The sequence below is a fragment of the Aphidius gifuensis genome, linkage group LG3 (assembly GCF_014905175.1).
Source record: "Aphidius gifuensis isolate YNYX2018 linkage group LG3, ASM1490517v1, whole genome shotgun sequence".
In the NCBI taxonomy this organism is placed as follows: Eukaryota; Metazoa; Arthropoda; class Insecta; order Hymenoptera; family Braconidae; genus Aphidius; species Aphidius gifuensis.
The window spans coordinates 6,006,453-6,024,175 of NC_057790.1; the positions used below are offsets into that span (position 1 = coordinate 6,006,453).

General features: G+C 23.4%; 1 protein-coding gene across 4 annotated transcripts; it reads right to left on the bottom strand.

The window, feature by feature from the left end:
* Nucleotides 1-1,130: 1,130 nt before the first annotated feature.
* On the bottom strand, nucleotides 1,131-12,759 carry LOC122851685 (sodium/potassium/calcium exchanger Nckx30C). Of its 4 annotated transcripts, none has more exons than XM_044151061.1 (7): nucleotides 10,909-12,759; nucleotides 9,076-9,099; nucleotides 7,346-7,571; nucleotides 4,704-4,963; nucleotides 4,489-4,624; nucleotides 4,153-4,405; nucleotides 1,131-3,518 (listed from the first exon to the last, which is right to left on the bottom strand). In XM_044151061.1, exons 1-7 carry the CDS (start codon nucleotides 11,800-11,802, stop codon nucleotides 3,278-3,280), a joined length of 2,034 nt encoding a protein of 677 aa, XP_044006996.1. In that variant the 5' UTR covers nucleotides 11,803-12,759; the 3' UTR covers nucleotides 1,131-3,277. The 4 variants fall into 4 exon arrangements, with proteins under 4 accessions (XP_044006996.1, XP_044006995.1, XP_044006998.1 ...); XM_044151060.1 differs by having other exon boundaries at nucleotides 7,331-7,571; XM_044151063.1 differs by lacking the exon at nucleotides 9,076-9,099.
* Between the last annotated feature and the right edge of the window lie 4,964 nt (nucleotides 12,760-17,723).

The following is a 17,723-nucleotide window of genomic DNA, read 5'->3' on the forward strand; positions in this document are numbered from 1 at the left end:
TTTTGTTCGTTATTTCACGGTTTACGAGTGGTCATTTATTTGATAAAATAATAATAAATATAATTATTATTAATAATCCTTTAAATTAAATAAAAATGAAAAAACTATTGTTTATTTTTCAATGTTTTTTTTTTTTCTTTCTCGTTGGTTCATTTACCATTAGATTAAAATAACAATTTTTAACGAAGCCTACAGAAATGTGTCACTCACATAACAAATGTTTTACATTACTATTTTTATTATTATTATTATTTTACATTTTAATTGCACTCTATTTTTTTTTTTTTTAATTTTCTTTTCTTTATATAATTATTATTAGTTTTTTTTTTTCAACAACATTGGTGGACGGGGTAAATTCTATTTATGCAATTAAATTTAACTTGAAAAAAAAAAATTAATTAATTAATTTTTAACATTCTAAATCACTTATATTATTTATTTATATAATATTTAATTAATTTTTTTTTATTTCGATACAATAAATTTTATTATTTTTACCTAACTACTGATAATTTTATTAATTTTTTATTTATTTTAAAAATTAATTTAAACGCAACGCTTTGTTTTGTATATTGTGCACATCATTTTAATTTTTTTGTGTCTAATTATTTTAATATTTAATCAATCTTGGAAACTTTAACGTTTAATAATATCTATTAATAAATATACATGTGGATTTCTATGATATATCGTCGTATTTAAAATTATCTATTTCTAAATTAATACGTCTCTCACGATATGTGCGTTCATGCCTTATAACGACAAATAAAACTGTTATTTTTCGTCTTTAATTTAACTATTTATGTTTGTTGTTGTTTCTTTATTATTATTATTTATTTTTATTCATACAATTTTGAATTATTTTTAGTTATCTACTCGCAAGTAACAGTGTTAACAATTTGATACTTTTGCTAGATGTTATATCGAAATTTTTCGGGATAGAAAAATCATCATCTTTTCGATTGTTTTGTTTTTTAAATATATAATATTTTTTTTTTTTTTAATTTTATTAATATAAAGTAATCATTTTAAAATTCATTATCACTATCAGCTTTTTTTTCTGCTTCTGTTTCGTGTCTTTGATATGTTTTTTTTTTTGGTTTCTAAATGCTTTATTCTTATTTTCTTAAGTATTTATTTGTTTGTTGTAACATTAATTAATTTTGTTTTTTCAAGTAGTTTATTAGACATCGTTAATGATGGGGCATTTGATGTGTCATTTATAAAATGTAATTTAGTGGTGAGTAAGTCACGCAATGAAAAACACGAAGCACAAGCAGTCGCACGTTTACTGATTTTTAAAAATATTTTTCGATGGTGCTATTGGTACTGTATACGGAGAAATTTACGGGGAAAAATAGAAACATATTTATAAAGGTTACAGAAAAAATTACAATGAGCTTGAGATGGTTATATTGCCAACCCCCTAAATATCCTCGTATTTTCCGTGAATTTCTCCGTATCAATTGATTAATGCCAATAACAATTTCGAATATTTTTTATAAATATTACATAACAAATTATGTAATATATTTAAATTATTTATTTATTCGTCTGAAAATTTTTTAAAACAATTTTCTAATACTGAGTTTTACAATATAATTTTTAAGATATTTTTTTCTTTTTATAATATTTTTCTTGCGATATACTTCGGGAAGATCTTATTGTGCATAATAATTTTTTAAATTGTTATTAAATAGTAATAACGATATTTTAGATATTTTTAATAATTATTTTTTTTTGTTAACTTGAATTTAAATGACGTCAATAATTTTTATTATATTTAAATTTTAAAATTTACTTTTTTTAGTATTTTGATAATTTTTTTTCCAACGTAATAATTCCTTCCCGAAAAATTTGATGATTTACCGAGCATCGCGACATTTTTTATTGATTATTTTCATTATTCATATTCGAAAAATCTTTCACAAAAATATTTATACATATTTTTTTGTTAAAATAGACGCCGACGTTTTTTTTTCTTTTCTTCAATGAACTTTATTAATAACCTTCTTTATTTAAATTTTAAATTTTCTTATTTTCCAATATTCAAGTACTATTGTTTATCATAAATAATATAAAAAAAAAATAAAAATAAAACACTGAAGTTACAAGTTGAATATAATATGTGTGTTACAAGAACGAAGGTCGAAAACATCGTCAATATAAACAATGTAAAACTTGAATAATAATAATATCATAAACTTTAAAAATTTTTTAATTAATAATTTAATATTTTTCTGTATATTTTTAATATATATTAATTAAAAAATAAACTTTAAATAAACTTTAACAATTTTTTATAATATATTTATGATTTTAAAATAAGACCACAATAATTATTAGGCCTGTCAACATTAATAATCAACAATATTTAAATTTTAAAATGAAATTATTGTATCTTTAACAAAAGTAAGGTACATTGTAAAATTTTAATATACATATATTTTTTTATAAACATTACTAACACTCGATGCACAATTAAATAGTCAAACGAATTTTTCATATAATTCTACAAAAATTCTAATAAATTTTACAATATATATTTTCTTAAATAATCAATGGCTCATTTAAAATTTAATAATTACTAAATATAAAATTGCGAAAAATTTATTTAAATATTATTTTTACCAGCTAATAATAATTAAATATATATTAGATATATTGTTCAACAGGAAAAACGTAAAACATGATATATCGACTTCATGACAATCGAGTGTTCTTTTATATTATTTAAAATATTTTAACCGGGGGCAGAGTATACTTTATAATTAAACAATGAATTTTTTTTTTTTTTTATATTTAAATATAACCCTTTTATTATTATTATTATTCTTTTATTTTATATTATCACGATCTACTGGACAATTCATGTTGACCTATTTGAACAGCAACTGTGTAACTCTCTCTAATGTAAAAAAAAAATAATTAAATTCAAGAGAATTTTAAGTAAATATTTGAGTGTTGATGATAACACTAATGTTAAATATAAATATAATTTTTTTTTTATTTTAACAATAGTTAACGATGGACCATCATTCTTGTAAAATATATTTGAAAATTAAATGAAATAATTGTCGTGGAAATTCATTGAGATTTGATTTTTTTTTTGAATTAATTTTGTTAATTTTTTATGTAATTTAATAATTCAATTGGAATAATTATTGTCGGCGTCTTTTGAATTATTTATATTATTTTCAATTTGCGTTTTATTATTATTTATTGGTGTTTGAATAATTTTTTTTCTCTTAAAATTTATTTTTATTTTGTTAATTTTTTAAACTGGACAAGTTATTATTTGATATTCAAACATAAGTGAAACAGCAACAAATACAAAATACAGTAGAAACATAGTAAAACCAAGGCCTCTATTCATTCGCCATTTGAAAAATGCAATACTCATTATCACAAATATCAGCATACCGAAGAGTATAGCGATGCTGCAGACCATTCCGACCGAGTTGACTTCGACTGGTTTTTGGTAGATTATACCATAAAGAAGCCACGGTACCGGAAGCCTATGATAATTTTTTTTTTTTTTTTTTTTTTTTTTTTATTTACATAATAAATAATTAAAAACAAAAAAATCTATATTTCAAATTAATATTTACAAATAATACAAGTAACTTGTAATTTGAAAAAAAAAAAAGCAAAAAATCAATAACTTAAATATTTATCATTCAAAATGAAAAAAAAAATTATCAATTAATATTTTTCTACATGTTAATTAATTAATAAATATATAGTTAAAAAATATTAATAATTTATTTAGCAATATAATTTATTCTTAACGAAATAAATTTTTTTTTTTTTAAATTTTTCTCTTGATTTATTACTAAAACTCGGCTAAATAATAATAAATAAAAATAATCCAGTAAATATAATTTATGTAAAATAATAAAATAAATAATAAAAAATGAGTTTAATAATTTTCGTAATAAAAAATATACATGTTACAAGTATTTTATGTATAAATATTAACTTTTTTTTAAAATAAAAATACTAAAAATTAAAGAGAATTATTCAAAAAAAAAAAATTAAATTATTACTATTAAATTATTATTATAAATTTTTTTAAATTATTAATAATAATTTTATTGTTAAAGTATTTTTTAAATTTATATATTTTGTATAATTATCATTGTTGCTTACCCAACAGTTACGTCGAATATATTACTACCAACGGAACTTGATACAGCCATATCACCAAAACCCTTACGTGCAACAATAACACTTGTTATTAAATCAGGTATACTTGTTCCAGCAGCTAAAAATGTTAAACCCATAACTTCTGGTGGTATTTGTATTGTATCACCAGCAACATTTGCCCACCAAACCATCAAATATGAATACGCAGCAATCCAAATAATTGATCCAATAAATGTTACTGCAAAAAACTTTTTACCTAAAATTTTATAAATAAATTAATTAAATTTTATTATTTATATTTTTTTAATAGATATTCTATTTTTTTTTTTCATTTTTTACCTCGTGGAGTTCGTGTGTCAGGCAAAGTCAACCATAGAGGAATTAAAATTGGTGCAACTAAAATATAAGTGAGTCGTTTTTTTGAACTACTTGGCCATGCCATGTCCAGTGCTTCTGGTGGTTCATCTTCTTCACCCTAAATTATTTCATAAAAATAATAAAATAATTCATTTAGTGTGTTAATTTTTTTTTTTTTTTTTGATGATAATAATTACCGATTCAAGACCAGCATCAAGACCAGATGATATTCCACCATTTGGAAGTTCTTGACTACCAGAATTTGTACCAGTTGTTGTTGTGGTTGTTGTTATACCTTGTGAACCTTGTTGTAATTGTAATGATGTTTCTTTTGCAATTGTATTTGCATAATGTGCTGATGTTGTTGTTGCAGCACCATTTTGTGATTTTGTCGCATCCAATAATACTTTTAACGATGCTATTGCATGCAATTGAGTTGCTTTTTCATCCACTTTACCTATTTTTATTTTTTAAATTGAGAAAAGAAAAAAAAAAACAAATAATATTAATTATTTTGTTTTTTAAAAAGATCATTTTTTTATTTTAACAAAATATATATTGTTTTATTATTTTTAATTACTTTTATTCTTTGAAATTTACAATATATATTTTCCACTTCATTTCGAATACTTACTTTAGTGTTATTAATTTATTTATTTATCATATATACACATAAATAATTATTGAATTTTAATTATAAATACAGAATAATTATTACATTTTTTTTTACACATGCAAAGCAAATAAATAAAAGTAAATTAAAACCAAGAAAATTGTTAATTTCACTTGATGAAATTCTCATCGTTTAATCCTCATTTAAAATTCTACTAAACTATTTAAATTTATCTCTAACATAATTAAAAAACCAAAATAGAATTTAAAATATCATTATTTTAGATATTAATTTTTGTTATTTTTATTATCTCACAGTTTTTGGCTGACAACCAAAAGAAAGAAAAAAAATCTTTATCAAATGATGAGTTGATGGTAGAGTATACACTGTGGGAATATCGAAAAACTATCAACGACATATATAAGATGTAGTCTCAAAGGATCAAGTAGAACAAGTCGTAAAAAAAAATGTAAAATAATATCAAAAATATTATAAAAAAAAAAAAATAGCAAAAAAATATAAGTCAAGGTTTGAATTAGGGCTATTAAAGTTGTAAAAATAAAACATCTCAAAAATAATCTGATACTATAGCAATAAACTCAGTGAAAATAAAACAAGTAATAAAAAACAATGAACAAAATATTAATTATTTTTTTTTTGTATGATTTAACACAGGGTTGTCGTGTCTACTAGTGTAAAATTTAAAGTTTGTTATTAACTACCCATACTACCCTTAAGTATTAACCAACCACCAAGTTATTTTCTAACAACGACAGTTAAACTCTAGCTCAATCAACTTCAGCACGAACAAACTCATCAACGTTAATTTATTTTTATTTAAAAAAATTAAAAAAACATAAAAATCATGTAAAATAAATAAATGATTATAGATTAAATATTAATTTGATAAATAGAAAAAAAAAAAATACAATTAAAGATTGATGAAAATAAATAAAAATTATATAAACGTTGATGAATTGAGTAGTTGGTAAATGGCATGATTGATATCTAAAAAAGAGGGTAAATTTGTAGGTATAAATGGTGAATAGAAAAAATAATAATAAAAATTTAAAAAAACACAAACGATGGGGCTAAATTGTAGAGGCGACACATGGCTCGGAGGGTTGAACCGTCACGAGGTGACCTGATATTCTCTTGGCGCATTCCACCCCCTCAACTTGAATTTCATACCTCAATTTTTTTACCCTCAATTCTTCAAAATCTATTGTATATTATTTTTATATTTTTTATTCAAAAATATAATGTGTATTATATTTTTAATTTACATCTAAAAATTAATTTTATTTTGCAAATTAAAGAGATTATAAAATCAAAAAAATAAATAAATAAATAATAAAGACAGTTGATTAATAATAAAAATAAAAAAATTATTAAGAAAAATAAATGTTTTATATTATTTAAAAAAAATATAAATATAAAACAGGAAGGAAGACTAGAAGGAAGCTTCGCGTTCACAAAATGTACAGTCAGTATGACTAGTCACGAAATCGATAGAGCAGTTTGTAGGTCAGGGTCTCGATACACTCGCTCCACTCACGACTAGGTACGTACTTGGATATACACTAAAATTTTACAAACATATATACTCTATATATATTTACATACACATATAAAAATGACAAGAAATTTTTCAAAGAGGGTTGTTGGTTGGTTAGAGAGGCAAAAGGGGTTCAGTCAATTCGTTTTTGCAAAAAGCATCAAAAAAAATATTTAACTATATATATTTATTTTTTTTTTTAACCCAAAGAGTATATAGATATACTATTTTTTTAATTTTTATTATTATTTTTTTTATAATATATACAAAGAAATTTTCACCTTCAGTTGAGAAGCTCATATGAGCCACACATTGACATCATACACGTCACTTGCCTTTTGTCTTTTGACCCCAAAGAAAATTGATTTTTTTTATTTTATATATGTACTATTTTTTTTTTTTTTTTGCTGATTTAATGTGTATATTACTGCTATTAATTTAAATATAATAATAAATTAAAAAGAAGCAAAAAAAATGAAAATAAAATTAATTTTTTACAGTGTTTTTTTACAATGATAGATAAAATATATTTAATAAATTAAAAATCACATGAAAAATTAATTTTATTTAAATAATATTAGCATAATTATAAATAAAACATGAGCGTGCTTGCAAGTAAACAGGCCATAGTGATTAGAGTGTTAAGGATATACCGGCATGGGACTGACCATCGTGGAGAGGATCAATCGTATGTATCATCAATTGTAAAAGACCATGACGAAATTTAGCATGACTTTCTCTTGAAGTATGAGATGGTTGTTCATATCCTTGTCCACTACTACTTCCACCTCGGCTACTGCATCCAGCATCATTATTTATTGCAACACCACTACTTCCACATGCACCAGATGTACCACCAACACTTGTTTCACTGCTGTTTGTTGCATTTGGATGCTGTTAAACAAATTTAAAAAATTATCATATTATTATTTTTTAATTTATTTGATATATTATTTAGATTTTTTATTTGTTAATATTTATTATTATAATCAAGCATGCAAAAAATTAAATTATTTATTTAAAATTGATATTAAATTTTTATTTTTATTCTTTAATTATTTAGATTGAGATAAAATTTAAAAAATATTATAATAGTTGATTAAAATACTGAGGTTTTGGGAGGATAAGTAGTGAGCTTGTTGATGATGGTAACTGTAGAATTGTAAAAATAAAAAGTAGGTAAAATCTCAAGTAAGTTGGGATATTTTTTATTTTTATTTTTGTGGTTTAATTGCAGTAAGTGGCCAAGAAGTCGGTCAGCTGTTTTTACAACACACTGACGTACATTGTAGATAGCTGATAACTGTGTTTCTTTAGTTCAAGTATATTGATTTACCTATAACTTTATAATAATATTTATAAAAAAATAAAATTATTATTAATTTAATTTTTATGTTTTTTAATACTCAAGTTTAACTATTTTATGATTTTTTTCTATGAAGATACAAGGCTTATTGTTAATGTCGATTAAATCAAGCTGACATTTTTTTTTATTTTTATATAATAACTCTTGATTTTTTTGGCTCAAGGATTTTATAAAATTTATAAGGAGAAAAGTTCACTGTTCATTGGAACAGTAGGTCGAGTGAGCTTTCAACCTTCAGAGGGGTTCATAAACGTGATCAACGTTGAATTACCAAACCAAGTTGAATAAAAAGAAAAATATAAAATTTTTTTTTTTTTTATAATTTATACTTACTGAATGATTGCCAAAAAAAAAAATAAATACTTTTTGCCTTTTTCAGATGGTCATCAAACCACAAATAAAAAAACATGAAAAATCTATTTAGAAAATGTACAAGTATATGCACAGATAAACTACTCAAAAAACCACTTGACTAAAATGAGAAAATTTTTAGAAAAAAAACTATATATCAACAATACATCTCATTTAAAAAAAAACTAGAAAACTCTCTTTTTTTTTTTTTGGCAATTAAGAATATGTTTTTAATTATTAACTTTTAACAAATTATATTTAAATAATTAATTGATGGAGTATTTAAAACAAGTGGTATGTTCTTGAAGATGAGTTAATGAAGTGTCTTGATAAACTGGCGAACAATGTATTATATTTATTAAAAAAAACAGCTTGAATTTTCGAAAAATTTTTGTCAAAGTAACTCTTGTTTGTAATTATTTTAAATTGATTGTCATAGATACACAGTGTCAACATAAATTTATTTATCAAAATAATACGAAATAATATATTGACAAAATAATAAATATAATTTTGTAAAATTTATGATAAGCCATGTTCATGCAAATAACTAAACAAGCAAGCAAGTGTAACTAATTACTCACGATAATTATGTCGCATTTAGAGATAAAATTAAAATTTTTTTTTTTTATTAATTTAAATATTGTTTATAACAAAAAAAAATATACACATGCAACTCACCAATGCCTGGACAGCGCTCTGGTGCTGCAAGCAAGAAACACCAAATTACAATTCAAAACTTTTTACGAAGGTGGGATAGACGCGAAGCGTCCTACCATAGTATTTTTTTTTCTTTTTATATTTGACTTTTATTCATCAAGCATTGTGCTTTAAATTTTTAAAAAATTTATTCTTTATTATTATTATTTTTTTGCACTTAAATCATTGAAAAAAATATAATATTTTTTTTTATTTTTTTGTTACTTTCTTTATTTCTTTTTGAATTGTTATTATTTTTTTTTTGAATGAAAATTTATGAAAGCCATGATAAAGTGTGCAATTAATAAGTTAACATGTGTGCAATTTTACCTGTTTATAAATGTTGTATATATGTGTTGATATTGTTGTTGTTTTTGTGTTGTGTATGTGTGGATATGTGTCATTGTAGAAACAATTTAATGATGATAATCGAACATTTTCTCAAATGCTTGTGGATACTTTATCGATCAGGAAAATCCAGTTTGTAATATTAACTGTGTGCACAAATAATGCGTCATTATTATTTACAAGTATATGTGTGAAAATTTTATATACTGTGCCTAGAACAATCGTTAATGCCTTAGTTTAAATTTAAACAATATTATTATATTTCCTTGAATTAATTAACTTGAGATTTTCTTTGAATTTTATTTATAATATCTTCTTGACATTAAGATACATATCTTTTTGACATGAATATTATTTTTCAAAGTTTTTCCTTAATTTTCAACAGATGTTACATGCATTTTTAATCAAGTTTTATGTAAATTTTCATTTTATTTTCTTCTGAAATTGTATAGATTTTATTTTGAAAAAAAAATTCAAGCACATTCTCACAGTTTTACAGTAAATAAATTATTTAATACATTTATGAAAAATTAAAAAACATCAATTACATAAATTCATATTATGTGTGTGTTGTAATTAAATTATAAAAAAAATTTTTTTCATAATTTTCAGGCATGTTAATACACATAATGTTAATTGAAAAAAAAAAGTGTAAAAATTAAAATTTATTATAATTATGAAATATATACTTGTATGACCGAATAAAAAATAAATATAAATTTTTATTTTGTTATAAATAATATAGTGTATATATTGTCAATTGAAAATTTTAATAAATATTGAATTTCAATGATATATTATAGTTTGAAATAAAGTAATTCAACTTCACACGGTAACTTGGCCATAGTCCAAACGATGTTCACTTTTATCGTTTGATTTATATTTTTATTTTCTAAAAATCTTTGAATATATATATTTTTAAAAAACTGTCCTAGACATATTGTGTGAAAAATAAAATCTGGGTTATCGATTTGAACAATTGGCCTGTTCAGTTGAATGATGATATTTGAAGAGTAAAAATTGTTGATGGGACAATTTTGTTGATGGAAAACTTGATTTTATAGGTAGCATATATAAAAAAAAAAAATAAAAAATAGATATATAGATAAATACCAAGAGAGAGAGGGAGAGTGAGGAGGGTTGAGGGTTGAGGGTAGCATCGAAAAGCAAATCGATTTGTCGTGCCACGGTTTTAGACATTGCCAGAACCAAGTTGCTGCATCATATGAAATTACAATATATATTTTTTCCAATTGTATAAATATAGCCTTATAAATTTTGAATCATAAATATATAAATTTGACTCATTCAAGTCATTCAATGTCTCACATGATCAACAAAAAGATTTATATCAAAGTTGTATATATGAAAAATATCTTGATGATTGATAAAAGATAATAATAAAAATACTCATTGAATAATAGATACTAATATATTTGAAAAAAAAATAATAATAAAACAACTTACTGATGGCATCAGCTGATCTGTTGATCTAACTCTTGTAACTTTATTTCTGTATAATATTCTCTTGACTAATTTTTCAGTTGGTTGATTCCATTTCATAAAACTAACATAGGCCATATAAATTGAAAATAATACAAGTGCTTCATACCAATGTATTTTATTATCACGAAAAAAATAAATAAGTGTTAATAAACTAATACTATAAAATGTACAATCACGAAATAATGGCCACCACGTTAATGTTAATACTGTTTTTGAAAATATTGCACACATACCAATAACAAATAATATATTAAATACTGCTGAACCAACAATAGTACCAATACCAACATCATCAAATGATACAAATACACCAATAACAGATGTAAATAATTCTGGTGCTGAACCACCAGCAGCCATAAATGTTGCACCAGCAACATCATCAGCAATATCAAATTTTTCAATAATTACATCAAGTGATGGTACAAAAAATTCATCACATACTATTGCTAATGCAACAAACATATATATTACACCAATTATATGAAATAAAACAGCACCATTTCTACGTTCTTCTCTTGTAAAAAAATCTTCTGGAAATAATGGTGTTTTTTCTGATAATTCTTCTGTATTTTTATTATTTATATTAAAACGTGATGAATTTTGATTTTTAACAAAATGTGATAAATGATGTAATGTTTCATTGTAACTATTGTATATATTATTTTTTTTATGTTTATTTATTATTGTTGAATTTTTATTATCATCAATTATATTTTTTATTGATGATTCTAATGATGTATTATCATCATTATCTTGGGCTTCATTTGGAAGTGGACGATGGCCCCTCGTGGGTAACATTGTTGTAAAAAATAATACAACTAATGTTACCATTAATTTAAAATTTAAAGACTTCATGCTTATTTTATTTTTTTAACTATTCACTATATATATACACTGACATCATCATCATCATCTTGATCATTCACATGATATAATAAAATTTAATCACAGACACAAAACAACACCCTATTATTTTCGTTAATCAATTTTCACAAATCACTGTATTTATTATTTAATATAATAAATAAAATAAATGAAAAAAAAAAAAAAAATTAACCAATCACTTTGTTTTTTTCGTTATTTAATGGTTTTTTTTTTTTCTGGCAATTGTGCCTGAAGCTTTTAGTTTTTGTGATATCAACCGCAGTAATGCGGACCCCGTGATCCTTTATCAGGGAGCCTCAGGGCTCATGTCAAGTCTCGGTAGTCGCATCTTCCTCAAAAGAGTACAAATAGGTGCGGCAGCTCCCTCTTTTATTTTAAATATTATTATATTTTTTTTTTATATTTTTTTCATACAAAAACACACGAAACCTATTCATTTGTTAAACAAATTTTCAGCAATTTTTATTTGTTTTTTTTTTTATTATATTTATAATTAATTTTTGAATTTATAATAAATATATTTATTTATTTAATTTCAACAACTGATGTTAGATTTGATAATTAATGTAATTATTAATTTTTTTAAAAATTTGACATTATTTACAGGAGCAGCAATACGACGGCACTGCCGCCGCGATGCCCGCCCGCTGCACACTGGTAATCATTTTCGTTAAACGTCGTATATAGTTTACTTTGTCAACGTTATCATCTACCACCTCGTACTTCCATAAACCAACTGTCCCTTTTGAATACAAAGCTCTCACTAAATTTCTATCTTTTTTTAAATCCACTGGACTTGGCATTACCCCCAACCAATATTTTTCAGCAAAAAAAAAAAAGCCTTTTTTGCAATCCAAGTGTGCAATATGAAAACAAAGACAATATACAAATATAATATATACAAGAGAGAAATGAAAAATTAAAAATATTATTTAATGCGCAAGCGTTATTCTGGACATTTTATATATCAAAAGTATTATCTATACAACTACTGGCTTTGGAAAAACTGCAAACTATACAAAATGAGGCAAAACTGGTGAACAAAAATGAAAAAAAAGCCCTTTTTTTTTAAATAAAAAAAAAACAATTTAATGCGCATGCTCATGGATTGGTCTATGTGCAAAATGAGTAACCCCTTTACCTCCTACCCTCTGTCTTTTAGCTCGAGGAGCCATTCGCTCAATATTGGATGGTGTATGCTTGTGTGTTATGTGGGATAAGGTATATTCTTCTTCAACAATATCCCAACAAACTCATCTCACACATGCAACGACAAGACTCTTTAATTATTGCTTTTTTTTTTCACATTCCCAATTTACTATTTTTTTCTTGCCCTCTATCATAATTATACTTTTTTTTTTTTTTTCAATCAATGTGTGTCAGTTGTAATTCTTGAATCATCCAAACAGAAGCAATTATTTTCGAGCTTTATAGATAATTTATCCTTCCAGATTTGTTCAATCCCTTTTTTTTTATATTTTGGGTCACACAAGGGACAAATTTCCCCAATTCATTGAAAATTTTTTTATATAAATTTTGTTTATTTTGATATTATTGTTTATCAGATAAATAAATTACAAAAAGCGATTAACATTGTCATTTTAATACCAGTAAACGAATAAAATAGGATAAAAATTTGGAGGGTTGTTTTTATGTATTGATGATCATGTGAGTGAGTGAATAAGGGATGATAGTATACAGAATGGTATAAGGGTAAGTGAGAAAATCATATCACTTGAAGGAGGGTTGAAGGGTGGATTGAAGGTGAATGTATATGACATTATATAAAATATAGAAAGGGGAAAATAAGAGAAGGAGAATATACAATCGATACTTGTCATTGTCAACGCAGTTATGGAAGCGCGTTAACCTAAGAAATCATACATAATAATTTGTTGTATAAATTGATGATATAATAGGTGAAAAAAATAAATATACTCAGTTGATGTATTTGAGAGATATTTATTATCTTTGACATAATTATGATGAGGGGAAAATAAGTTATTATATTGTTGACAATAGGGGTGTTATTGCTGATCAATCAATTGATTTATTTTGTTTATTTTGTCAGTTAATTAATTTATTTAATTTATTGATTGTTTTTTTTATTTTTTCAGTGGGGTTTTTGTGATTTTTATATATAAACTGATGGATTTTTTACATGCGATTTTTTTAATTATTTATGATAGTTATTTATTTTAATAATTAATTTTTTTTTTTTTTATTTTCATTGTTTTATTATTTATATTGATATTGTATTATATAGTTTCTTGTTTGTAAATAGGGATTATGGATAATGTAAAATTTTGATTATTTATTTTGAAGAAAATAATTATAAATTTTTGGGAATTCATTATTTAAACATGATAAAGAGTTATATATTATTTTTTTTAGTTAACATAAACATACTCTGTGACCGATGCTCGATAAGGGATGATTCTTTTTACAAGGGTGCAAGCTGAGCTTTAAGCGCCATCTCAGAGAATAATTATGACAATTTTAAAATCGATTTGTTGATAAAACTGTAATAAATATTAATTATATATTATTAAAATTTGAAACCGATAATCAATTGATAATTTTATTTATTAATCAATTGAGTTAATCAAATAAATAATTCATAATGATTCATATAAAAAAAGATGAAAATAAATTACATTTTTAATGATTATTTTTATTTGTTTCTTCATATTTTAGTCAAGATTATTTATATATTATTTTTAATGAAAATAATAATATTAAAAATTAAATAATTTATGAAAATATAAAAACATTTATATCAACAGCATTAAATTATTATTAAAGAAATCTTTTGAATATTATTTTTCACTGGTGACAGTTCATAAGAGATCATATATCAAAGCCACTGCTGGTCGTTATGGTAAAAAAAAAATAATAAAAAAAGGTCGTAAGAGCACCGCGGAATGGGCCAGCAATGGGTGGAAACTAGAACGATTTGAATTTGCATTTATTCCGGATTCCCCGGACAATTCGGTCAGGAAGTACGTTAAAATATATTACACTCTATATAATGCTCAAATATGAAAAACATGAATTTTTTCTAAGAGGTATATTAAGAACCAAAAAAAAAAAAAAAAAAGAGTTAAGCATTTTAGGAAATTTTATTTTCCGTTTTTAACACACACAGACAAACGGGGAAAATTTTTGTAAAAGCATCCGTCTTCGCCTTGATATTTGGCAATTTTTTAAAGCATTTAAAATGTCAAGGATTAATGATCTATACAAAAAAGAGCTTTTCCCTTGAATGATTTGTTTTTAAAAAATTTAATATTTATTGAAAAAAATATATTATTTGATTTAAAATTTAAATGCTAAAGTATATTAAATATTTAACAGCTGTTTTATTTTGAGTAGCATATAACTGACACACATGTTTTTGTCTGTCTCGTTTAAATTTTTTTGACCCCACACGTTGTGTTTTATATTTTACAACGATATATATTAATATAATCCATTTTTATAGTTTTGTAAATTTACTAGTACTCGTATTGACTGTCATCAAACACTATGTAATATAAATAATCAATATGTTTGGAATAGGAAATAAAAAATAATAAAAAATTGATTTATGCGTATTTGTTTTTACAATAAAAATTTTGTACAAAATACCGACGTTTGAACACAACTTTATATTTATGTTATATATAATTTTTATAATACTCAAAATCAAGGAAGCTTTCAATGTCGATTTCCGTTGTGAGTGAATACACTCTGTCTCGCAGATGAACGACAATATAGTTGGGATGTTCGTGATACGGAATAAAACGCCAACTTGAAGTGGAAAACGTTGCTCCAATTCAATAGTTTATTTTTTTTTTTTTTCCAATCGTCCGGGACCAATATTCGTTGTCGAGATAAAATGAAGAATTTTATTGAAACCTTCGAGTGCTTGGTAGGAAAATAAGAAAAAATAAAAACCAAAGAAACAAGAAAAGCAAACAAATAAAAAAAAAATTTCACTTTGAATGAGCAACGATCTTGAGTAAAGTTATACATTTGCAATACTTGAAACACAATATCACAATTTTTTTTATCAATTAAATTTATTATTTTCATATAATAAATATTATTGGTAACTAAAAAAATATAATACTTTGATGATAAATTCCAAACGAATAAAAAAAATAATTATTATTAAATTTTATACCAACCAATCGAGGATTTTTTAATAAAATATTTGATTTTCAAAAATTTGTACGAATAGTTGATGTTTTAGCCCCGAGCAATTTTAAACTAACCATATATTTTCCCTGTAGAATGTATAATAATATTATCTATACGATAATATTTTATTTTTTTTACTTTTTTCAATCACTAATCAAACAATAATACAACCAGTTTAATTTTCAACGAAAAAAAAAACCGAGAATAAATTGTTTTTCAATAATTTAAAATGAAAAAAAAATTATATTACAAATGATTCTGCATTGTGGACAAAATTCCAGCTATGAAAAAGTAATAAATAAATAAAAAAATGATGAATGAAGATGTGTAACAAGTGTAAGTGACAACGAGAATGATGAGATTTTTTAAACAAAATAAAATAGACAATTGATGTGTCATGTTAAGCATATAAATTAAAAATAAAACAACAAAAATAACAAAATAATAGTATACATAGTTAAAAGATATAATCATGAATATAATAAAAAAAAATTTATATAAAAAAAAAATGATAAATAGCATAAGGACATGGAAGGTTGAGATAAGACAACCGGTCGTGTATAATATGACGGTTATTCAAAAATTCTCTTCGACGCCATGACGGTATGAAGGGGTTGAAAGTGGATGAATATAAAAAAAAATAAGTCTAGGCAAGAAGAGTATACTTTTATAAGAGGGTAATGTTAGTGGTAGTGGTAGTGATGGTGTTAAAAAAGATGAGTTTTTGGTTTTTGCATGGCCAAACAACGAACCTTGCAAATGCTTGGCTGAAGCTGCGAGTGAGTTTGTGTCCACTGAATATAAAAAACATTTAAATAAAAAATAAAAATTTAAATGAGAGAATGAGGTCTTTTTTGTCTTCACATGTGTCATGCATAATATATGTACATCAAGGGTTCGTCAGTTGACGCAAAATATTTATAAACGCTTTTATTCTTTACCACAAGACTTGTAATCGTTCTCTTGAGAAAAAAATTTGTATATGGCCTTCAACCCCAAGGCGATCTTTTACAGATTCCCAAGTGAGACGCTAAAACAAGTCGATAATCATAAAGCTTCATTATATAAACACAAAAGCATTTTTTTTATTTTTTTTTTTTTTTTAATAAAGTAAACTGTTTTAAATAAAAAAAAAATTGAAAAAAAAAAAAAAAATGGAAAATCCATTTTCATCAAATATATGAAAGTATTAAATTTTTTTTTTTTTTTTTTTATGAAAAGTCTATAGCTTTTAAATATAATGAAAAATTTTTATAAAATAATATAATTATTATTATTGTTGACTATTGTATAAAACAAAAAAAAAAAAATCAACAAAATTTTTACACGAAATAAAAGATTAAATTTTAAATTTCATAAAAATTTTGATATATAAAAAATATAAGAGATGAATAAATGTAAAAACAATTAAATAAAGTATGAAATAAAAATATTTATATACGCATCTTTAGTAAAATATACAAAACAATGTTAAATTAGAGTCAAGTGCTGTGAAAAGAGTCTTGATAAACCAAGCGAGAACTCTTCAACTAAAAATAGACAAAAAAAGAAAACCAGTAATAAAAAAAAAAAAAAAAGTAAATGTAATAAAACAAAAATGAAAAAAAGAAAACCAAAAAATTAATGATAAGTTTTTGAAAATATATCATCTAGTTGTTTTGAAAAGTTTTTTCTTACAATACCCGAGGGCATCTTTTTCGCGCTCT